This window comes from Botryllus schlosseri, chromosome 11 (assembly GCF_051294905.1).
Source record: "Botryllus schlosseri isolate E-star chromosome 11, Bs_hap1, whole genome shotgun sequence".
Taxonomy (NCBI): Eukaryota; Metazoa; Chordata; class Ascidiacea; order Stolidobranchia; family Styelidae; genus Botryllus; species Botryllus schlosseri.
The window spans coordinates 24,571,236-24,596,258 of record NC_137246.1 but is presented as its reverse complement, the minus strand read 5'-3'; the positions used below and the strand labels follow the sequence as shown (position 1 = coordinate 24,596,258).

At 41.8% G+C, this 25,023-nt stretch overlaps 2 protein-coding genes and 1 long non-coding RNA gene across 7 annotated transcripts in view; all 3 read right to left on the bottom strand.

The window, feature by feature from the left end:
- LOC145449501 (sodium/potassium-transporting ATPase subunit alpha-3-like) overlaps nt 1-7,564 on the bottom strand; it is a 43,203-nt gene extending 35,639 nt beyond the window's left edge. For 2 of the 5 annotated variants that reach the window (XM_080327881.1, XM_080327882.1), the window contains exons 1-2: nt 7,406-7,546; nt 2,379-2,468 (exon numbers count right to left, since the gene is read on the bottom strand). In XM_080327881.1, coding sequence (XP_080184007.1) covers nt 2,379-2,468; nt 7,406-7,444 — 129 coding nt within the window. In that variant the 5' untranslated portion in view covers nt 7,445-7,546. Of the gene's footprint in view, nt 1-2,378; nt 2,469-7,405 lie in introns of all 5 variants that reach the window. The other 3 variants (XM_080327884.1, XM_080327880.1, XM_080327885.1) reach the window with 3 other exon arrangements.
- Nucleotides 3,861-7,103, bottom strand: LOC145449538 (uncharacterized). The gene is made up of 2 exons (XR_013918282.1): nt 5,904-7,103; nt 3,861-5,838 (listed from the first exon to the last, which is right to left on the bottom strand). It is a non-coding gene; the product is annotated as an uncharacterized LOC145449538 (long non-coding RNA).
- An 8,966-nt stretch (nt 7,565-16,530) lies between the features above and the next one.
- Nucleotides 16,531-25,023, bottom strand: part of LOC145449534 (dynein axonemal heavy chain 5-like) — a 76,211-nt gene continuing 67,718 nt past the window's right edge. Inside the window, exons 82-86 of the mRNA XM_080327924.1 lie at nt 24,817-24,897; nt 23,602-23,733; nt 23,386-23,538; nt 17,224-17,458; nt 16,531-16,946 (exon numbers count right to left, since the gene is read on the bottom strand). Of these exons, the coding sequence (XP_080184050.1) occupies nt 16,795-16,946; nt 17,224-17,458; nt 23,386-23,538; nt 23,602-23,733; nt 24,817-24,897 (753 nt within the window). The 3' untranslated portion in view covers nt 16,531-16,794. The remainder of the gene's footprint in view (nt 16,947-17,223; nt 17,459-23,385; nt 23,539-23,601; nt 23,734-24,816; nt 24,898-25,023) is intronic.

Here is a 25,023-nt window from a genome sequence, read left to right as displayed (position 1 = left end):
TGATTCGATTCAAGATTCGATCCCGAATCGAGTAGAATATTCGAGCATCACTCGTGAAGCCACAGCAGTCACGAAAGCGACAAGTCTTCGAATCGACAATAACATACAGCAGTAGCGGCCTGGTATTAAACGCGATAATTCGCTTTCAGATGCAAACAAAACATTGGCTCCCGGACGCAAAATAAAAGTGCCCGCCTTATTGAAAAGCAATGGAGCGGAAAATATAGAAGCAACCGCACGAAGGCAATAGTACTTTACCAACGCACGGACTATATATCACGGTGCGTCGACCCAAGCCACTGCTGAAATAGCATATTCTCATAAAAACATTTGTACAATTGAATAGCATATTCATATTGAAACTAACCAAGATATTTGGGGCTGACACTCGTCAGAGGCGATCGTCAGTGACTTGCAGAGAGTACATTCGTGGGAGGGACTTAGTTGCAGATGCCGACAAGTAAATTCATCGGTAGAACCAAGAAAAATACCAACACGAAACGGAAGGATCTGGTGCCATCGATTGCCGCGTTCAGACTCAATCGTACGGAAGGGTACAAACGCAGACGGGTACGGAACCTGAGATTAACATAATTCCTCAAATCCCCCGATGACGAAGATGGCTGGCGGTTTTGAACGCGTCACCACACAAAATGGGTAATTACGATTTTCCGAATGCAGGAGCGGTGCAAAACCACATTAGCCGACTCAACATTGATAAATCAGCGCGCCGACAATTCGGAAACATCTACAACGGACGGAATGGAGACGATCGGCGTATCGATTGTTCTTGAACTACGCGATTCGTGATACATATCCAACTATATGCAAAGACATGCCCGTATTATAGATGGAATACCTTACTCCGCAACTATGGATTACAGGTCGAAAATAACATCCAATGTTTTTCATGAACAAAATCTACTAGGTATTCAATTGTATGTTGAACGTCCGTACCTAAAAGAGTCTAAAATCGAAGCTAATGACCATACTGCACATTTTCGTACTTAGCAGCATACGACTCGTTCAAAATCGCACTGAGAATACCAGAACTTGCGATGGTGTACGAATTTGGGGGATCAATTAACCTGCTAAAAGCGTACGGTAAAGAGAGTCAAATAAATAACGGAATCTGCATCCGTAGATATGAGTCTCTCTCTCACTCTCAATACAATATATCCATAACCGACGTCTGAAGAAACTCAAACATCACAATCACGAAATGGAGCTAGACAACCATCAGAACACTATTACTTGGTGCTGCATAGCAAAACGTAGTTTTCCACGGTACGCTGACGGCGTAGAAATACCCAATCAGCTCAAACCCTGCATATTTTGCCAATTCATATCTTACGCCGTAATTAAACCACGTTTTCCGCACGTGAAGCGCGCATACCGACCATATATAGGCACTAGGCAGTCACCTAGCGCCCACTCGAACATAGCAAGTATTCAACCCCTGCAACACATCCCAAACACGCATAAAAGCCTTAAACTATCGCGCCCTCCCAGCTCCCGTAGACCACAGCGAAAAATGCCATCGAAATTCGTGTCCATACGAAGCAGTTGATACCGCACGGGAAAACGCTCAAAGTTATGAATAATGCAATGGTCTAAAACCGGTGCGCCGCGATACTTTGTGGAACGGTCGATTGACAGCGAAAAAAAACATACAGGCCAATTCGATCGAAGCGACTTTATTGGCCGTCGCTCGCGATAGTCGATGGGGCATAATGAGGCCTGATTGTGACTCAATACTTGGCAAGTTATTTGCTGGAAGAAAACGTACGGCCCGATAAAACAGACTTCGACAATTACATAATTAGAGAAAAACGACAGTAATCTAATTCTAATATGATTTTGTGAAACTGCGTACAGACATTTGCAATTCTCGTGCTTGCGAGAATGAACTCTGTTTGCCATGAGCTGAAATTGAATTTTGTCGATTTCCTTTCCAATCCAGAATTTCATCCAATTTCAAAGATTTCGCGAGAAACACAGTAAAACTAATCTAACGTAACTCGAAAAAAAATGCGTGGCTATAATTACAATTCCAATCTAAATCCGGGAAAGCTGCAAATTTTATAGCTGTCAAACTATGGTCTGAGGCCTGAGCATTTCAAGATACCCCAGACTCGAGATAGTAATTCTAATTCTAATCTGACTTGGAACAAAACTGTGCACTGTGCAGATATAATTCCAATTGTAATCAAATTTGACGGAAGCTGAAAAATCTTCTAGCAGTCAAATTCTGTAATAAACCCTTCCCTAAAAACTGCATTACACTGTGCTTTCAAGAACTAAAACTAAACCGCGGATACACTCTTTTTATCACAGAAACATTCCTTCCTGCACACACTCCCCCTTGTACAACATACCGGCGCTACTCCCTCAGCTCTCTGCGATTCTCGCTGCTCTTTGGACTTGCGACGAGGGCCTTGCGGCGTCGACGGATGATCTACCGGCGACTGAAAATCAAACACGGCATCACCCTCCAGAAGTAGCCTTTATGGGACTAAGCAAAAAAGAACCGCAAACAATAAGGCCGTAACCTCGTAACAGGATTTCGCAATACTCACACACCGGGACACGCACAATGCCTCGCATTCGCGAGCAACCTAATGCTCCTCGGATCGCTGTGACCACGAGCCAAAGGCAGAGCTCGGTCAACAGTTGGTTAATCATTATTTCAGCAGTCCACAGCATTTGCAGGACTAGTCGCACTTACCAGAAGTTACATAACAGTTCCGGCAGCACACTAATAAAAGAAAGCTTGTAAAGATCTGATGCTCGCGTGGTGAAAACATGCTATTGTCTGGCACTGTATTGTTGATTGGAATTATCTCTATAGTCTACACACAATACTTCTACAAAAATACAATTTTCTGAGAAGTTGCGCACTCGCAGGCGGACACGGTCACACGCAACGCGAATGACAATGTCAACCAGGCGTGCCCAAATCAATGCCACCATTACAGTCCATCGGGCAGAGCAATTACCGGGATCAGGTGAGATAGCGGTGCACAGGGAAAAAATCGATCCGAACAAATTCGCAATCGATTACTTACACACAAATAATTCTTAGAGCTCATTGCCTCCGAGTGAACCTAGTTCCGCGCGCGAGTAGCTATTCCATCGCAAACCCGGTTCCGCTGCGCAATAGTTGCCAGAGCCGTACATTGCGGATCAATCGCAAGTCTACCGCGCATTTTTGTAATGCCAAGGTTTATGGGTATTGATCTCGTTTGCTTGTACATATGGTCTCAAGTACGTTCGAGCATGTGCAAGTCTATCGTAGACTGGTAGTCTAAGAAGTCTGCGTTTGCGGACAAAATAGGTTTTAAAAAAGTGATATGAGTGAACAAACTGGATATGAACTAATCGCAAACCACTCCACTATACATAAGATGCCCACCATTCGTATAAACTCATCCCTACTAGGCTGTATTGCTCCATTGCTATTTCTTTCTTGGTACACAATCACCCTCCCCCCGCTTACGCAAAACCCTGCACGGCACAAACCGCTAAATTCACAAGTCCACGGCTATACAAGACTGCAAATTTCTTCCGTTTCAAACTAATCCTACACTTCATCATCGGCGACGGCGGAAGGTCACCGAGACGGTTCACTCATGCGTAAGCTCCGACTGCGTAGCATTGAGCGCCGCGCGCCCCTTGGGACCGACACGGCCTTTCGTTCTGGGCCACAATCGATGATTGCGAAATTGGGTAATACATGAGACGGGACGATATAGTCGAATATAACCCGCTGTGAAATTAATGCAACTGTTCATTGATTCTGAACGCCGCGATGATACAAGATTCTTAGCAAATATACTCTTTATTCGCGGAAGTCAGTATAGTATGACCGTGACATTAAAGCTTGCGGCGATGTGATTATCCGGGCAACCGCTACTAAAGGACACCTTGTCACTAGCCGGGCAACGGTACATTCACGCAATCAGCATGCAATCGGGCAACAGTCAGAACAACGATTTCCGGGAGTGAGCGGGAGCGGATATACTATCAGCGGGTCACCTTGGACTGTGGCTAGCCGAGAATGCATTTACGGGAAGGAATTTGTACGTTGCTATGTATGAGGCGTGCTTTCGACCTACCTAACCGTACGTTAGATTTCCGATCGTATTGTATCAGAAACGAGGCGTATTTCAGCAACGACAGTACATCTCATCTCAGCTATTTTTCGTTTATCTATCTATCGATGTCACCAGAGTCGATTAGTCATAGATACGTCGATGACTCGATTGGAGATTACCGCGAATCTTGGAAAACGAGGTGGAACAACATTCGGTATAACTGATTTCGAGGGATACTAGGCACACACGGGCAGCAAAAATCATATTCGATTACAACTAACCGCACGACAGTAATTGTGAATCAGAGAATCGGGATCGGCGTTATCTGTAATTCCATAGTTCGCTTAGCATTTCCATGCCTAGCAGTTTTATGTTATCCCCTAGTTCTTCCCGCCCAGTGTGTTCAAATCAATTCAATTTATTGCTACAATTTTCATCATTGCAATACACCACAAGACTGCGATACAATGAAAGATAGGAAGGTGTCGAAACGACTTCGGGTAGTCTTCGAAGGCAGACACCCAACTGGGCCTAGGCGATGTAAAAAAGCAGGCATGCACACTGTATGAAAAGTAAAAGAAAATAGTATAAAAGGACAGGTGACAAGAAAAAGGTGGCATGTGTCGAAAGGCGAGATCGATATGTCAGGTTGTGGTCCGGTAAACTAGGGGATTAACTTGTATTTATTTATTGTGTACGCATCTTATTTACATCGCCTAGGCCCTAATTTCAAACGTCGTTTCGACAACTTCCTATCTTTTTATTGTATCGCAATGTTTTGAAAGGGTGAAATCATTAATAAAACTGATACTAAGCGACTTGAAATTGCCGTTAAAATCACTCCTGTAAAACGTGTACGAAAATTAAAGTGTGTTTGAAGCTTCGTGCGAAACTAGTGCGCGCGTAATGATTTTACTTGAATATTGCTACGTCATACCGGCCCGGCTACTACGCCGACTTTAAGGAAAATTACACGCCGCCTAACAATGCCCAACTCAGACGAGAACACCCCAAAAGTGTGTACAACAACGCCGGGTCTCCATTCATACGTAATCCATTAAGCGCAGTTTAAATACACAGCGCTCGAGAAACTAGAGTCAGTAGAGAGAAATGACCGGCCAGCGCGCCCGGAGAACGGCAGAAACAAGACTTGTTTCGCGCGGAAGCGATACCCACTCGTCGCAAAACTGACTCAACGAAAGAAACATAGGCGGTCGCGAGAGCGTGGAGGCAGCTTCAAAAAATTCCACTCTCTTTCGCAACACGTGACCGAGCGCAGTGGCCATCCATGCGTCAGCCAGACTACGTAATCTCTGACGCTTATGCCTGATGCTAGCTTGATAGAAATAGTTGTTTCAGAGTTATCACCAATTATTTGTTTCACGTACTTGAAAAGGCTAGGTTACGTAAGACACCGATTGCATGATACAACCGTCACGTTACCATAACTGCAACACCTATCTGTTTGATGGATGGCTGAATGGAGAACGGAAATTACTGTTACAGGAAAACGTATTGGTACAATATAATGCAGCTATGAAACGCCCCAATCATAAAACACCAGATCTACTATCTGCATGGAAGGAATTTTGAACGACTTGATTGCATTACTGTGCAGAAACCATGAAGTTAAAAGGGTTGGACTGTAAAGTATGAGGGTTTCAGACACTGGGGAAAACTTGAAATGGTGAAGCGTGAATGCTGAAACATACGAACTAAAATGCTCAAGACAGTCGATAGGCTGTGTAGTGTAATTCAAGACTAGTTTAAGGTGACTCGTTAACAAAATTTACATCACCGAACAACCATATCAGATGAACTTGTTCGAAGCAGTGCCTTGCAATCAAGTTTGCAATTGAATAACATATTCATATTGACATAAATCCGAACGATACACAATTTTCTTTCCGATTCTCTACTGGTTGCTGACGATTACCCCTGACGAGTGTCAGTCGAAAATATTTAAGTTTATTTAAATATGAATATATTACTCAATTGTATATTGAAGTTCTGCACCTCAAAAATTAAGTTCGTGTAATTATGAAGTCACAAAATGAAGTTAGACCAGCCACAAGATTAAGCATTTGAAAACTGATACACGGCGTTACATTGGGTTAATTATTGAAATTTTAGGAAAATCCAAGTTCAGGTTATCAAGTCAATAAAGCTACGGTCATCTCTTAAAACGGATTACTATTTTATTACATGGTTATGGCATGCAAGACAAAGCAGAGTGACCAAAAATATTGAATAGTGAGACCATATGTACTGTACAATCATGATCAATACCCAGAGACCTGTGCACTACAAAAATGTGTTGTTCAAAACTATCCACAACTGAGTAGGCTATACGCAAGGTGTTATATTGACACATCATTACACAAAACGAATCGAGCTTAAAGTCAGCCTAGTGTTTAGTTTTCAGCTACAGCAAACGACAACTTATGGGTGTAATGATTTATGAGACCTAGTTACACATGAAAGCAAAGGCCTTTCAATGCTGTTGGTATGATGTTCCACTTGATGAAATGAAACAGAAAAATACCGAACATAATGGACAGCTTGATGAATACTGAGAATTTCAACTATAAGTATATGCTACTGCATTTGCATTACTACTCAAGGGAAGCACAGCTGATGTACTAGATGTACACGAGATTGATATAACATGGAGAAAATCATTGATCCAATCTTGTGATCAATCAACCCTTCCTGGCTGTTTATCAATTTAGTTCAGAGCATCAATTTAAAAAACACATACTTCATGGGCTTCTAATATATCGAAAATGTATACGACTATATTCCATGCAGCAAATTGATCATTGCAAATTTACAAATAACCAAGGATATATTTGAGATACTGCTAATTACTACCAACTGTGATCTGAATTACGCAAGTATCCGCAATGGTAAAGAGATCACCAGAAAATGACAGCAAATATTGCAGACATTACAAACGGGGTGAGATTAGATACAGGACATACTTAGACAACACACTGCTTAAAATCATAACCGAAACATCTTTTAAGAACGATAGAAGTTAAGGCACCTCCGAATCTCCGATCAAACTTGAATAACACAAAGGCTAATGGTTAACTACATATCACTATTATATCTTAAACGGCTCCACAAATAAAATATATATCAAATAAACGTATATCAGCTGAGTATGACTTTTGGATGCCCACAAATAAATCAATATCGGCAGCAAGTTCATTGAGAGAGCATAAATACGTGATATATTGGAGTTGACAATCCACGAGTTATATTTGGACTTATAGAACCACGGAATGCGCACAAAAGCTTACCTCTTGAATTCCACCACCACCGGGTTCTTGTTCAGCCATGTTTCCAGTATAAGTTTAGCTTGGTACACCACGAAATAATTCTAACGAGACTGCCGCAACCAGAAAATTTTGGAGTAGAAGACCTACGCAGGGCTAAAGATGAGGAGTGCGAAACCGGTGGCGGTGGATCTCTGGCTCCACTCAGTTTAGAGCCGGCTCTGGAGCAAAATAAGCTATGGCTATCGGGTTCGGCCGAGAGCAAACCAAATATATATCATTTTATTGCATTACGGTCATTATTTAATGCTGAATATTTTGCTTCCAATCTTCCCGTAGATAATCGCGTTCAACCGTCATCGTGCCGAGACGCCACTACTCGTACCTCGAAAGTAAGCATTAATTTGTTTCGATACTATATCTTTCGACCCGATGATATTGTTAGATGTCGAAGAATTTCCCTAGTTACTTTCGACCATGAACTACTTTATTTACCTGCTAATGCATTTCATTTAAGTAAAAAGATCGCCGATTTAGGAAAACATAATAATTTGTTCTATATATAGCGCGTAAACGGGATTTGTCATCCAGTAAAACTACCTTATTTATCTCAAAATTGCTCATCTATAACGTTACCGTCCGTTCAAGACCAAAGCCAACAAAAGCATGTCATTGATTAGCATACCAGAATTCGAATAAACGATCTAATCGTGCATAATTGATAAATCTACTTGTTCACCTCCCTGGTCGAATTCTAAATGACTACAGTTTTTATCCAATCCATTGCAAAAGATACATGCTGTATAGAAAAGCTGTATAAGAATTTACACAAAGGTAGAAGAAAGCAGTGAAAGTCATCTAGATTCTAGAAGTTTTGCAGCGCAAACTCGCGAAATCCGGCTATGACCGAGAGGTTATAAAATACCAAGCAAACAAGACAACCAATGTTCCCTGGGAGGTCATCATGAATAACAGTCAAACAATGAAAGAGCAAATCATCACAGAATATCTATGGTCACTATAGATTTTTCCGGGAAAAATCTATAAAATCTTATACGGAAACATCCGCAGATACTGAAAAACGGCCTGAAATGTAAGGATCCCACAAAGACAGCTACTAGCAATACGGTAAAGCCCCGTAACTTTCATGATACTCTGGTAAAAAGCAGGCTCTCTACCCTTAGATGAAACTGCTAACAGATATCTTTCAATACGTGAGCCATTCTCGATTTGAGCGATTGTTGGAAGAAAGCCAGAACACAACATGAATACTACTCTGTGCTGAAGAGTAGGTCTACGGCAGTGGTGAAAACTCGAATTGCTTCACGGGCGGGATTCAAACCTTCAAATCGCTCGCGGGCCGGACCAGTCAATGATTCCAAAATGTTGCCTCATATCTTTACTTATATACTTTATAATCAATCATGCATAAATATAAGGGCATTACATTGTATCACGGGCCATAGATGGTTTATTCCAGCAACTCGCGACACATTCGCAAACAACGGAATTGAAAAAAAAAACGATTAATGGCCGTTTGAATAGAGTTACAACCTCCAAAACAGTAGCGCTAACGACGATATAAGTTGCCATATTTATATGCTTCCTTTGCTATGGTCATAATCTGGCGGTAGCCTTTAGTATGCGTTGTGCGGCATACAGGAGATTGAACTGCAAACGCGGACGTTGGAATTTGGTTTCTATTAAAATATCACGGTACCAGTTTATCTGGAGTCCGGGGACCTTTTTAAGTCAAAAGTGGCACAGTAGTGCGATCAAAGGTTTTTGAATGATATTTTCGTGCAACTAATATATTCTCCGAGTAAACTGGGTAGAGCGGTTCCGCACTGACGTTTTTGCATATGTGAATAACTACTTTTCGTTCAATTTTGTCCATAAAACTCTAAACTCAATGTACAGTTTTTTTATTATAAAATTCGGTTTCATTGTCACCGATTTGTTCCTAGTGGTAACAAGGGTGCAATCACAACACCGCATTCGGGGGCTATAAACAGGACTATATGGGCGACATTTGTTGTCTTGAGGAATTAAGCTACTTAATACAAGTATGTCCTACAAATAATGTCAACATTTGTTATATATCTGTTGAGTAATATAAGTATTTTTCAATCTACTCAGAATTGCTTCGTGGGCCGGATGAAATCATTTGGCGGGCCGGATGCGGCCTGCGGGCCGTATGTTTGACACCCCAGGCCTACGGTATCATGATCTGACAAAACGATTTTGCCTTATCGACACACGTTACTTTATTTTCATTACTTGTCATTTATATGATATATTCTATTACTTTATATTCATTGTACATGCCTTAAATTCTCATGTTCTTGTCGCAAAATACTGAACATTCCTGAAACCCCGAATTTCCTCATAGGCAAAGCTTATATTGTTTGATTGAAACACTACTGCAAGTCGTTTGGACTTCTTCCTATCCTCTCTCATTTTAATGCAATCTTGTGGTGTTTGCAAATGATTATTAATAAACTGAACTGAAGAGAATATCAAAGGCTACAACAGCCGCAAATCAAACAATGTCATATATTTGATACTCTGCCGAAAAATAAAACTATAGCTACACATCATACGATTGGGAACAGCCATCCCATTCACATAGTACTATAAATTTATCGACTTGACATATTGATGAAACACCGATCGAAGTCCGTGAGAGACCGTTTTTCTCTCATCGCGTATTCAGAAAAATACATGAGAGTGAATGTTTTAGCCTAGGACAAGGAAGAGTCGACTTCGTGCAAAGCTACTGACTAGAGATACATTGACAAATCCGATGAGGGCGATGAGCTCCGAAAAGGACTGAAGATAGAGGGCGGTACATTAGGTGCAAGTCCGCCCGAACAACGTTCTGTATATGAGCTTGAGTATGGAATAGAATTTTCAATTACATTTTCTACGTCATTACTCCTATAGACACGAAAGTTGATTTTGTTTTCCATGTGATGTCACAACAGGCAAATTTATGGATACAAATTGATCTTCAGAATAACGCGAAACAATAATAAAAATAATTTGATGTAGGACCGCTGCTCGGAAAGCCCGTGTTATAAATAACTTGATTTAATTGAAAGTAGACGTTAAACAACATGTGACAAGCTTTAACAAGATTTAAATTATCTGCATGGCGTCTGCTATCGACTCTAAAAATATGTTGAGAGGTTGAACGAATGAAGATATATATTACTGGGCGCTAGTTACCAACATATGATTAATTCGTTGAACCGATAGCAGACGATATAGATCGTTCCTATTGCATTTGAAGATGAATCAAATAGGCTGCATGTATCCTCGTCTCATACATCAGCGAGGTCCGTCAGAAAATCAAGATGCATTGCGATTTCGTACATCGACTGATACTGATAATAATCCAATAGATAGCCTACGTATCATCGAATGTAACTGTTGCAGCGGGTAATGATAACTATACTATCCAACTAGTGTTGGCTGATTGGGAAATTATCAAGTAAAATCCAATACTAAACGTAACGTAAATATTGATGACTCCAAATTGCCTAAGTTCGCAATAACATGGCGAGTCCCATGAAAGCACCAGACCAGCAGTAGCCTATATTCTCGAATTCTGTCTCCACCTTGCCTATCCACCTACGAGAACTACACTCACTAGTTCAGTTTGTTCAAGCGCTATAACTTTTATAAATGCGAGTATATAGCAGTTATTCAGCATGTAACCACGCCATTGACAAACATTGTGAATCGTGAATCAAAGCTTTATCTGCCTGGTGTAAATCTATTTGAATGGCGATCGGTAATACGGAAGCAGTGAATGTCCATTGACCAATGACCACGATAAAGCCACACAGCTTCATAATCCAGTCGACAGCTGGTTTAATCGCTTTACACACGGGGAGTGGTGAAAATTACGAACCGATTCGACCTGATGTTCATAGACCGGCAAAATCTTTATGACGCGATAAGTTTTATTCGAATACAATATTAAAGTGAAAATTCAAAAGGTGCTTGATACGCCGTTCGGTAGGGAGCATGCATAGAACCGCTATACGGTTATACCCATACACGCAGCCTACCTAATGATTACAAGCTGAACAAATATTTGAACGCCGGTAACTTTAGTAGGCCAAGACTGCAATGACCTCTGTATATACTTGGCCTATAACGATTAGCAATTTGCTGCATATCATTCATAAAAGGTATTCAATGTAGGTTATATAGATACGCACTGTAGGGGTAACCCCAAACACCATCATATATGTAACCAGGGTTAGAGAAAGGGTCCTTTGCACTCCTGCTCGACTAAATATTCGAATTGGTTACTGTATAACGTCAGATGTTTTCACTATTACAATGGATCCATGACGTCGTGTTATGACATGACAAAAAAAAATTCGCCATCCTCAAAATTTCTTTCACCTGATCAGAATAGAGTATACCTATATTCTAAATTATGATAGAACGCGCCATCCAACACGCCAATACGGAAGCGGAAAGATGGTCGGCGATGAAACCATTGCACAAAATGATAGACGCATGTTGGCCGAAACCTTCGATATCGATATATCCATGCGAATAGTCCTGTCCTTGTAAGATGAGTCCAGCGGTATACAGAGGCGACCCGCAATATATGGAAGGAACAATATTATCAAGTACATTCATATGTTAGCTTCGAAAAATTTTCGCGCTTAATGGCGCGGGTATGATTGATATGCACAGTTGTACACTGAGTTTTCATGACATAAATGTCATGGATTTTGATGGGTAGTAAGATAAAACTTGTTTTCCTCGTCACCTAATCCGGCTCGCTCCTATCGCACGACAAAGAAAGTTCATGAACATTTAAATGGCCCGCGCAATAGTTCGTAAATTTCATGTGGCCCTTTGGTCGTAAAGGTTGGCCACCCCTCCGTATGGCAACCTTGCAACATGGAGAAGCAGATAGCCCACACCTTCTCTCATTGTGTTACATAAATGTGGTATATGGCAGCCGAATAATTGAGTGATGTGAGTGGATAAGTAGACACGAAATAAATAAATTAATATCGAAATCGCCCTCAAGAGATTTACTGTGGTCGACGGTATGAGACTATAGGCCAAATTGCTACTAAGCAGGGAATTTAGCACAATGCCGCTCATGAAAATGTTTACCTTTTTTTAGCCAACATCGCTGAGCTCATACGAAATTCACCGATTCAACTCAAGACCATCTCAAGCGAACGTGGTGATTTCTTTTTCATCAGCAGCTACCCGACCGGTAAAAAAAACAGGCCAAATTTGCCGGGATGCTGCCAGAACGGTAAGTAACGATCTAATTTCTTTTGATTCAGTTATCTTCTAAATAACAGTACACCTAGTGTTAAATAATGATAATATTGCGGTCCGTATTCGACATAGTTTGGGAAAAAAGTGCTCAGTCAGCAATGGTTCTGCGTTAAAAAGCTCTATTTTTAGTCACCGGGCAACTTTTTCTTAGGAAGGGGGGTATTAGCTCAAATACTGACCAAAGGGGCCCACGAGACGTAAAAGGTTGGGAACCACTGCAGTAGAGTAACATTGACTGAAATGATCTGGTAATCACAGGCATCTTTTGTCCCAATCATAGTAGCCTGCGATTGGAAATTTGGGATACTTTTTATTGTAATAGAAAAAGGCATGACTCGACAGTATAGCGCATTGGTGGAGTGCGGGTTCGGCTTTGCGCTCGATAGGTTGTGGGTGTGAACCCAAGGCGGGTTGGCTAAAATACTTTGCTTGTAAAACTGTTACTTTTGGCTTCCCTGATCCGCGCTCGTCATTGTACGTAGAGAGCAAAATAGCATGCCTATAGTGCTGACTCGATAACATTGTGTCAAACCGCCTCGATGGTATACAGACGGGAATTGACTCTTTTCTCTGTTCTTCCATGACATGTTGGAGTCCATTTTATACAAATAGATGAACACATCCCGAGCTATTTTCGACCTGTTCAATGTTCACACAAAGTGTTCACACAGCGAGGAAAATGTCGTGGTGGTACCACCACAGAAAGTCAGAGACACAATCATCATTACTGCAACTTGGTAGCTGATAACTACGAGGTTCTGTTCTTCGTGATAACTTGCGGGCAACATTTTGTTTGTGGTCGTATAAATTGTAGGCTATGTATTCGAGCTGATAAGTGTTTTTTCCAGATTAACATCGCAAAATAATTGCGGTTTCGGCGATGGCATCATGCATGCATGCCGGAAATGTAGGAAGAACCGTGACCTGTAGTCGACCTGTATAGCCGCAGTTATTATTAACACGATAAGGTTCATGCACTTCCGACTTACCTCGTTAACTTATTTATACCTGTCCTGCCGAATAATTAACACTCAGCAGAGTAGATAACGGTTCTCGTTCATTGTTTTTGCAATAGGTTGTTGTTTATGGTATCCATGGTGTATTTCGACGGCAATGGTCATTTATACCAGGCCGAATTTTTGTATTGTGATTCCGTAGCTGCATACGCATACGACTTACCAAATATTTGATGAAAAATTCACATCGTAGCCTAATTTTGAGAATCCGGCAATTGCTTGCATACGTCAAACGTAGAACTAGGCAAGAGTCGACTTTCCGGTGGGAGTTGATGTAAGTAGGCCTATTTCATTATATTAGTCTATCTGGAGATTCATGTCACGAGAATAAAGAATGTGGCGACCTCTTACACGTCACACAGGCCAGGGAGTTGATGTCGATGCCTTTTTGGACACTTAGGAATCGGAGTCAGAGTGACACTTTTCTACTTGTTGGAGTCGTTGGGGCCCTGAATTCGATATGATAATGAATCAAATGCATATATGAATATATGACTCGGAGTCGTGAACACAATTGATGAAGATTCGGGAGTAGATTTGCAGAGTAAATTTCCCAGCTCCCATGATTGCAGTTTTCATGTTGGCCTATAGTGGTGTAGGGAGTAACGCGGGTGTGTTAAGCAAAGAGTTGGAGTCACATTTCAGCTCATTAAATGACATATGCTATATACAATATTACCTCTAAGCTGCGTGCGTGCGCGACAATGTCGCCGCACACAGAAAATCTTGTGCCGCGCGCAAGAAAGTCGAAGTGATGACCTTTTTTTAGTCGTTACGCACTGTTGTCCAAGGGATCCCACAGTGAGTTGGTGAGTGCGCGCAGACTTGTGGAAAATTAGATTATTAGTTTAGCTAAATGCCGGGAGTAGGAGCTTGTTCTTCAAAACCGACTGAGTCACGTTTGCGTAGTCAGAATTTCAAATCACAAAGAGTCGTGATTTGTAATCCAGCAACTTGAGTGTTCAACGGTTCAAAAATCATATCTGCTTAGGGGCAGAGGTGTTCGGTTTAACGAAGTACTTCAGCTTTATCGGAGCAACCAACTACTTACTTAGGGTAGAGTGGGGCAACGCGCCTACCCTAAGCGGGAAACGTCATAATATCCACCAAACTAGTCTACACGGATTGAATTTCGGAATTTGAGCGCAAGATATCGTTCCCATTCTACCAATATCGTCTCGAAAGTCCAAGTAAAAATTATCATATGTAAAATTATCATTAATCTATGTCCATCAATTTGACCTTTTGCTACATGGGTGGGGCAAAACGCACCCATTGGTTTTTTACCCCGTCATACCTTACTAAATACCGCATGCCACTCCGTAAAAGATTAATATTTAATCCCTATACAGATCTATACATACTTCTCCACCTCATCATCGCGTACCGGATCTTTTGAAAACAAATTTCATCCAGAAATGACAACTGATTATGATAAGTCATAAACAAAGTCGGAAGTTCTTGAAATGTATCTTGCTTAGTCAGAGGGATAGCCTATATTAACCAGTTGAATCGTTATTTTGATAGAAATGGGGTTCCCCGAGAAGACGTCATTGATGAACCCATAAACGGCAACAGAATCCATATTTACTGTACTTTAAAGGGTGGGGCGTTTTACCCCACGGGTGGGGTAGGCGTTTTAGCCTCGAAGTCGCCATTGTTTGTGGATCAGCTACCAGGTGGTTATTGTGTAAATTCGCCTTATTGGACTGTGGCTTAAATCCAAGTACGCGTAGTGAAATCATAAATAGGACCGGCAAACTCTCTGTAGTATCCGTCAAACATGACATTTCACTTCGTTGTAAAAGGCTCTCTTTTGGTAAGAATATGTGTAAAAGTCATAAATTCTCATAAAACTTTACAAATATTCATTCGGGCGTCGGAGCAGCATTTCAAACTTCAGAGTACGTATGGAGCCGCGTGAAAACACTCGAGTAGGCTACTTATAACGAAAATTTGAAGGTAGGTATAGCTAACCTACCTCTGGACCTCACCATCCAGCAAATTCATTATATAAGAGCTTTTCATACACGCCAGCACGTAACGCACAAGTTTGTGGAGGATTATACGCCCAGTAATATTGGACTTACTGTAATTTATACTTGCCAAGGAGCCGTTATTTTGATGTTAGTAAAATTGTGTTGAAGCGTAGGCTACTCGTCACAGAGACGATATATAAAGGTCCATAACCAGCAGAACTCAAGATATATCTTTGTCTGTCGGGTATTCAATATTCATCCATGCGTTTGATGCTAGTCTGTAAGAATTCTCTTTCCCGGTTTTCATAAGCGGCTTTAGACATAACTAATATCCCTCATTATAGCATTTATATACAGAAATTGATAATAACCATTAATAGAAACAAACTACAACTGTCGTCTACTATACTTTTGTGGCATATTTAGAGGTCAATCAGAGTCGCAAGAAGGCTACAATGGAGCCGCATGCGGTCGTGAATCACTGATTTAATCAGCATTCCCCTGAACCACAATCGTACTCACCAGTGACCGGAGTACTTCGTTTCAGTGGTAGAAATTGCAATTGTAAGTACGAATTAATAGCGCCCGATGTGTTCTCCTCGAACTTCTATCTTGTCGTTGTATCGCAATCTTGCGGTGTTTGGAAAGGATAAAACTATCAATATTAAACCGAATCTGGAATCCGTCTGACAGGCCATATTTCTACTATCCTGCATAACCGGTACTACATACGTACACAGTCGGTAGGTATAGGGCAACCAATGGCGTGTTACTGTCCTTGAATATCAGCTGCATGACTGACGGAAACCGCATTCAAACCCAAATGTACAATAAAATATGTCTGTATTTACGCCAAATAACAACGCGTGATGATGATGTGCGTATGTGAATTAACATAAGACAGAGGCTGCATTTGCCTTTTCATTTTGAGAACGTGTCATCGCAATCAGAATCACCGTACAAATCTTCTTATCCACAGCCGATTTCTTTTCTAAACGCGAGCCTTGCAATTACAGTACGTACATCGTGATCAATAAAACATTGTACTAATCAACTAATGCAAAACCCGGCTACAGTTAGTCAGTACAGTTTATTTGACATCGCACAACAGAGCGACTCCTCGTAGTATCCAATGCTCGGTGCCTTGTATCGTTTTGAGCTCGACGTCGGCTATGTAGTTGAGATCCGTGCGTTGGGGCTTCTTGTAGATGGGGCATATGTACGATCTCGGGTCTTGCTTGCCTGGTAGCGGAAAGAAAATGTAATATCGCTCAGCTAACGCATTTTACTACACAAATAATGTCCCTAGTCTCTACAGAGGTGGTCAAAGTCGTCTTCGTTGGTCCTCATTTAGAAGTAGGAGTACTCAATTACAGGTAACGATTTCCAACACATATTTAAACTGCTTACAGCTGAAGTAGTAAATGAAGGTAGCAGTACTTTATTATAAATATACAATGCCCCCTCGGCTTGAGTACTAACGATGGCTATACTCAGACCAGTTCTGGTCATTACTCACCAGAACTAACGGCGTTGATCAAAATAATCGGCATCTGCTCGAACAGGACTTTGGAGCGCGATTCGATCAGCTTCATGCCCCTCTTGTCCCAGGCGGCGCCTTCCAAATACAACCCGTAGACGTACACCCCCTCAGGAGGCGGTACGGACACGTCTTCCTTGTTCATGAACTTGGTCACTTCGTTTGAGATGCGGACCGTGTCCAGCGCCCAGCCTTTGTGAGCGCGAGTCACTTCCTGAGAACACATTCACGGATCAGTATGTGATAGATTAGAGTTGAACGTATTTTAAATTTATTCAGATTCTTTAAAAAACATTAGAATTGGAATGACATCTACAGTCTTTACCAAATTAGATGTTCTACTAATTGCTGACGATTAAACCCTGACGAGTATTCGGGTATATTTTAATGTGAAAATATTTGTATATTGTATATTGAAGTTCTGTACCTCCAAGAAACTCTTAAAATTAGATTAAAAAACATAATAAACTTTTACTTGATTCGCAAAAAAAAAATAGAATTAGAATTACTGAATTTGTGAAAACTTGAAATTTAAAACAAAGTTCAGTTCCTATCAAATTAGAGTCCATCTTCATAAGCACGAGACTGAAGAATGTCTGTACATCAAGCTCTGCTCTTGTCGCACTATAAAGCTCTCCTGTAGCATTTTTAAACAAACCGGAAATTAAATTAGAATTAAAATTACAGCATGGAAGTGTGGTGTTATATTTATCCGTTAGGTGTCTACCTTCTCTTCATTTCCGCTAGTAATTACTTCGTGCGTTTGTCTATCTGTTAGTTCATCATTCTGGTGTAGGGCGTTCTGAGAGTAGCATGTGTTTCCTGGTTTACTTCTGTTTTAACGTTTATATTCTTTGTAGCATAGTCTACACTTTTAGTGAATAAAAGCCTAGAAAGCCGTATGTCTATTGGTGGGTTTTCCTCGCAAGGTCACAACAATTTTATTCACTAAATCTGAAGATCATGGCTGGTTCTCAGGAAAAGTATATTCGAGTGCCAATACTCGAAATCCTTCCAAGTTCTCCGGATTCCCTAAAGGTCTTCAATCACTGGGAAAAGATGCTCAACAATTTTATCACTGCAGTTGAGACTTCAAATACGCCACCTCCTAACTCTCGTGAAAACCCTCCCGCACATGTCATCGATAAGTTGGCGATCCTTACAGGGTATGTGTCTCCCGACGTCTATTTATTGTTCGAACAGCTAGATACCTTCACGGCAGCAATGGACCTGCTTCGATCCAGGTATCGAAAGAAAAAGAACGTCATTTATGCAAGGCATCTGCTGGCCATTGCGAAACAAGATCCAGGCAAATCTATCACCGAGTTCTCACAGGATTTGCTCATGCTTGCTCGTGATTGTTCGTTCGAGAATGTATCGGCGGACCAGCACAGACAAGAAGCCGTACGGGATTCACTAATTACTGGTCTACACTCGTCAGCTATTCGTCTGCGCTTACTCGAACATGACGATTTGACGCTGGAAAAGGCCATTAAAATTGCAGAGTGTCTGGAACAGGCACAGAAGTTTTCTAGTTCCTATGAGCCGCAGAGTCAACCTGTTCTGAATGTCAACAGCGATCAATCTGCTAATAGTTCCAATTTATCGGCGTTCAAGAGCGATGTGCCTGCCGCGAATACATTGAAGAAGAAGTGCATTTTCTGCGGAGAAATTCACGAAAGAACACGGAAATCCTGTCCCGCGAAAGATGCTTCATGCTTTCATTGTGGCGTGCGGGGACACTATGCGAAAGTGTGCAGATTGCGTATCGGAGGAGAACCTGCTGCCTCGTTGAACTCGTTAGTCTCTGGTTCGGCACTTGCTGGAATACCCGACTCTCTTCGGTATTCTTGCCTCGACGTCTCCGTTGCGCAATATAACGTGAAGGCTTTGATAGATTCCGGTGCTTATGAATGCTATATCAGTGAATCCCTATCGAAATTCCTCGGCCTTCGCCCGTTTGGTCGCAAGTACTCCATCACACTCGCAGAGAAGAACTCCGTAACAACTGTTCTCGGGTGCATTGAAGCTTCACTCGAGATACCGGGCTGTAATTACGGCAAGGTCAAATTCAGAGTCGTTAAAGATCTCATTGCTGATGTGATCCTGGGATTGGAATTCATGAAGCAGCATGGGAAAGTTGTATTTGAATTTGGCGGACCATCGAAGGATCTCATCATTTCGAATGGTTTACATTGCGCCGTAGCAGCTGCGAGAGTATCCGCACCTCCTCAAATATTCAAATTCGTCGACCCTGAAGTGCGACCCGTAGCTGTCAAATCAAGAAATTATAGTTCAGATGACCGGAAATTCATTGCGAGTGAGTTGTCGAAACTGCTGCGTGACGGTGTAGTAGAACGTTCCGTGTCTCCCTGGCGAGCCCAGGTCTTGGTAACGAAAGATTTTCGGCACAAGAAGAGGTTAGTAATCGATTACTCACAGACCATCAATAGGTTTACTCCTCTGGATGCATACCCTTTGCCCAAAATAGAGAACATCGTGAACGACGTGGCGAAAGGAATGGTATATAGCACCATTGATTTGAAATCTGCTTACCACCAAGTACCGCTATCTGTATCCGATAGGCCATATACTGCATTTGAAGCTGGTGGATCGTTGTATCAATTTTGTCGTCTCCCTTTCGGGATAACCAATGGTGTAGCTGCGTTTCAGCGGTTCATTGATAAATTCATTGCTGAGCACAAACTAAATGGTACTGTTGCCTATCTTGATAACGTCACGATTTATGGGGAAAACCAAAAAGAACATGATGAAAGGCTTAAAGCCTTCATGTCTGCTGCGACAAATTGGGGATTGACTCTTAATCAAGATAAATGTCTGTTCTCCGTGTCAAAACTCTCATTACTTGGACATTTGATATCACATAACAGAATTCAGCCAGATCCTGATCATCTTAAACCATTACTCGACATGCCAGTTCCTAACGACAATCGCAGTTTGAAACGTTTCATGGGGATGATGGCTTACTATTCAAAGTGGATCCCCTCTTTCTCGGGGAAAATCAAACCATTATGTCAAAATTGCGAATTCCCGTTGATTGGCATTCAGCTGGAAGCCATTAATACTCTGAAAACGGACTTATTACGGGCCTGTCTAAGTTGTATTTATGACGATGAGCCTTTCCAAGTCGAATGTGATGCTTCAGACCACGCCATCGGGGCCATTCTGAGCCAACGGGGCAGACCAGTCGCCTTTATGTCCCGAACGTTGTCTAAAAGCGAGATGAAATATCCGGCTGTTGAGAAAGAGGCGTTGGCAATTATAGAATCGGTCAGAAAATGGGGTTATCTGTTGATCAGAAACGAGTTCCAATTGATCACAGACCAGAAGGCGCTTTCATTTATTTTCCGAAAAAGTCACCCGAGCAAAATCAAGAACAGCAAGTTATCTATATGGAAATTAGAACTAAGCTCGTTGAATTATGAAATTATTCATCGTCCTGGTAAGGAACACGTGGGCGCTGATGCACTTTCTCGTTTGTGTTCTATTTCATCGTCGTCTGGAATGTCGTTGCAACAGGTTCATGAAGCCCTGAGTCACCCCGGAGTCCGTCGACTACATCACTTTGTTCGAGCGAAAAATCTACCATTCTCCATGGAGGACGTCAAAAAGATCTGTTCTAATTGTTCGGTTTGCGCTGAATTTAAACCGAGGTTTTTCAAATCCAACCAAGTGCATCATCTCGTCAAAGCCACTAGACCCTGGGAACGTATAAGCATTGATTTTAAAGGTCCTGTTTCCGGACCAAAGCGGTTTATACTCGTTATAATCGATGAATATAGCAGATTTCCATTCGCTTATGCATGTCGTGACATGACCTCTGCTACTGTAATCAATTGCCTGTCTTCATTGTTTTCTCTTGTTGGACTCCCAGAATACGTCCACAGTGATCGGGGAGCTTCATTCCTATCGAAAGACGTAACGGCCTTCCTGACGCGTAAAGGTGTTGCGACAAGCAAATCAACACCCTATCATCCAACGGGTAATGCTCAGTGTGAACGTCTGAACCAAACCCTCTGGAAGGCAATTAAACTCCGCTTAGCTACTCAAAGGTTGCCTGAACGGTTGTGGGAGCAAGTCCTACCCGATGCCTTACATTCGATAAGGTCTCTACTCTGCACGTCTACTAACTGTAGTCCTCATGACCGATTTTTCAGCTTCGATCGCAGATCCATGCTGGGTGTGTCGATACCTGATTGGCTACTAAACGGTGGTACTGTGCTGCTACGGAACTTTGTTCGCAACAAGAGTGATCCCGAAGTGGTTAGAGTAGAGCTTCTAGATGCTAACCCGAAATATGCTTTAATTCGTCACAGGAACGGGACGGAATCAACTGTATCAGTAAAGGATCTAGCCCCGTGTCCGCGTGAAGAGAACGATAATGGGCTTGATTTCCGTTCCATCGAGCCTGCAGTCGACTTGCGTTCTGCCGAAATCAGCAACGACCAGAATGGTTTATTATCTCAAAACTCCTCGGATCATCATTCAAACTCTCCTGTCGATACTCGAAACGACTCCCACGATACCTCAATCGGTCGCAACGATTCCGATGCAACTGTTGATGAGCCACCGATCCGAAGGTCATCAAGAATCAGACGAGCTCCAGATTGGTATGGTGACCGCACAACATGACTTCAGTACAGTGGCCCGATCGTTTTAGGCTGGGGAGATTGTGGTGTTATATTTATCCGTTAGGTGTCTACCTTCTCTTCATTTCCGCTAGTAATTACTTCGTGCGTTTGTCTATCTGTTAGTTCATCATTCTGGTGTAGGGCGTTCTGAGAGTAGCATGTGTTTCCTGGTTTACTTCTGTTTTAACGTTTATATTCTTTGTAGCATAGTCTACACTTTTAGTGAATAAAAGCCTAGAAAGCCGTATGTCTATTGGTGGGTTTTCCTCGCAAGGTCACAACAGGAAGCATTTCACAAGTTATATTTAGTTGGAATTTTGCACTAATCAGTCGAATTAGGCGATTAGAATTGTCTGGCCCGCGTACTCGTAGGGTTACAATATGTTGGGAATCTGAATAGAGCGTACTTTTTCAAAAATTACAGACCTACAATACCGGAGGAGTAAAATCAGGAAAAATGGTCAAATTTTTTGAGAGTTTGTATAGTTGTTTGACTAAAAAAAAGGTAATTTATCCGAATCCAGAAATATACCCTTTTATTGAATTGTCTGTTGCTTGACTATAAATAAAAAAAGGTCAACTTTCGTAATCAACTCCCAAAAAATGACCCGCCGGAACGTTACATGAGTACTAATTTGCTATATCTCAGTTGAATTTTAACATACATTTGACCAGAATTTTCAAAAAAGAGAACAAATTCTCAAAAACGAGAAAATTTGGGCGTCCTCCACTTTCAAAAATGCCAAAAAAAAAACACAAATCAAATGGTAACGTTACACCAGGGGTGGCCAACCTTTTCGCCAAAAGGGCCACATTTCATTGACCAACCATCATGCGGGCCACTAGCCACGCCAAGCGCGAAAATTTTTCAAAGTTTATGCATCGACATTATTGTTACTTGAGTATATTACGGGTCTGCTGTATATTGCTGGGCTCAGTTTGCAAGAACTAGACTATTCGGCACCTGGGCATATCGATAGCGAAAGCTTCGGCCAACATGCGTCAATCATTTTATGCCGATGTGTCATCGTCGACGGTCTTTCTGCGAGCGCAAACGCAAGGTCGCATGTTGGACGTCGCTTTCTCTCGTAAGCGCATGCTACATTAGGCGTTCTTTCATTTTCAGGAGGGGGTAACAATATTAAAGGCAAGAAATCGAGCGACAACATATTGCGTGAAGCGTGAAAAAAATTTACTTCAGATAAATCAACCGCAGAATATTCTGCTTTATTGTAATGTGCGAAGATCTACCAAAATTTGATTGGCCCATGGATCTGCCAATGCTTCGGAACTGATATTTTAGTCATCACATCCCAAGTGTGGCGGCCAGACTAATCAAACTTTTGGTTGGCCATGCAAGTTCACAATCTGGGCAATCCATTTTTGGTAATATTACTAATTTCTACAATTACCTCGCGGGCCACGGGTTGGCCGGCCCTGCGCTATACAGTTAGACACACCGAAATAGCAAAATTGGCGTTGGCAGCACCTGTTTCATAGCGGTCAAAAATCCTTGCGGATTAAAGAAGCCAGTCATCCAGAAGCTGTTAGGTCTTCCTTCGAAGCACCAGCTATAGAACTGGCTGTTCCTTTCGATGAGCTCCGTGAACCAGAACCCGAGAGTGCTGGACGGCCATGAGATCTGAACGCGAATTTCAGCGTTAACACGTAACCAAATCGGTGATACTTTCACTGTGTGACTTACGGAGAGCCATTTTTTCGGAATGCGCGCGTCGTACATGCAGTCGAGGGCGTCTCGAAGGCTTTCGTTCATGATGATGGTTCCTTCGATTGCGAGCTTCAGTTCGGAAAGAGTCGTGCGGACTGTTCGAATGACCTAAATCACATAAAACGTATGTTAGGTTATCAAAGCAGTTATTGTTGGAACCAGGGTTGTAATGACTCGAGTCAAAATTTTTCGTTGACTTGACTCAAATCATTTTCATATAAATGAAAAATGATTCAACTCGACCTGAGTCACTTTGTGTATCGACTCGACTTGTATACTCGATTCATTGCACATGAATCAACTAAGTCACATGAATCAAGACATTCTACATGGCTTGATTCAAGACATGTGTATCAGGACCAATACTTTTAAAAACAGGCCAAGAAAATGTATTTTATCTGGTAGAACAGTGGTTCTCAAACTTGTTTAGACACGCCACCCCTTATGATAGTGAAAAATTTTACGCCCCCATTATCGTCATATAGCAAAATACAACCAGAATGCTAGTAACAACCCCAACGGATAGTTTGATGGCATGGAAGGTTATTAGTGTTTATGAGAGAATTCTCATATATGAAATTTGGACCGTACACAGAACAATAAGTATGAATTGGGGAAAAAATATTCAGACGAACGCAGCTTCGCGCCCCCCTTCAGATGCTCTCACCCCGCCCCCAAGTATCCCCCACTTTGAGAACCACTGTGTTAGAAAAAACATGTTAAGAGTGAGAAAAATGAGTATACTATGAATGCAAGGACTTGATATCACCCATTAGTTTAATAACAGTTGCACCTGATTTGAACACGATAATCAACAGTGAACACGGCGACTTGGACTCGAACCCGAGTCTCTACACCATAACCATGCTCCCTGAGTTAAACTTGGATTTTCCTCGGTGGTGAGTTAAAAATGACTCAGTCAAAACTATAAAAGCAAGGTTGACTTGTGACTTGACCGCAACCCTGGTTCCAACTCAAGTAGAAGTAGGCGTAACGTCATAAATTTTTATTGAATTGCAAGTAGCGATTGCCAAGTAAGTAAAAACTTAGTAAACAGCAACAGCTACTCGAGTACCCTGAAAAAGTAGATGTACTTTGTTACTTCACACTGCTGGTTGCGGCCTCACAAAGGTAATTATGGCATCACCACTGAGTTTTGTCCCCTTCAGACCTGGGTCACGGTGAACTTACTTTCTGCATCCTGTCAATTTCTTGTCGCAAGAAGATGTTCATCGGCTTCAAGATGCCCATTTCCTTGAGTCTCTCGCGGACCTGACAGAAAGAAGAAAGAAACACATACGTTAGCATGCATCTATAACCAGATTGTTGTCAGTATCGAGGAAGGTAAGAGTACCTCAATTTACTAGGCCTTTGGACAATACTTTAATTGAATTAAAA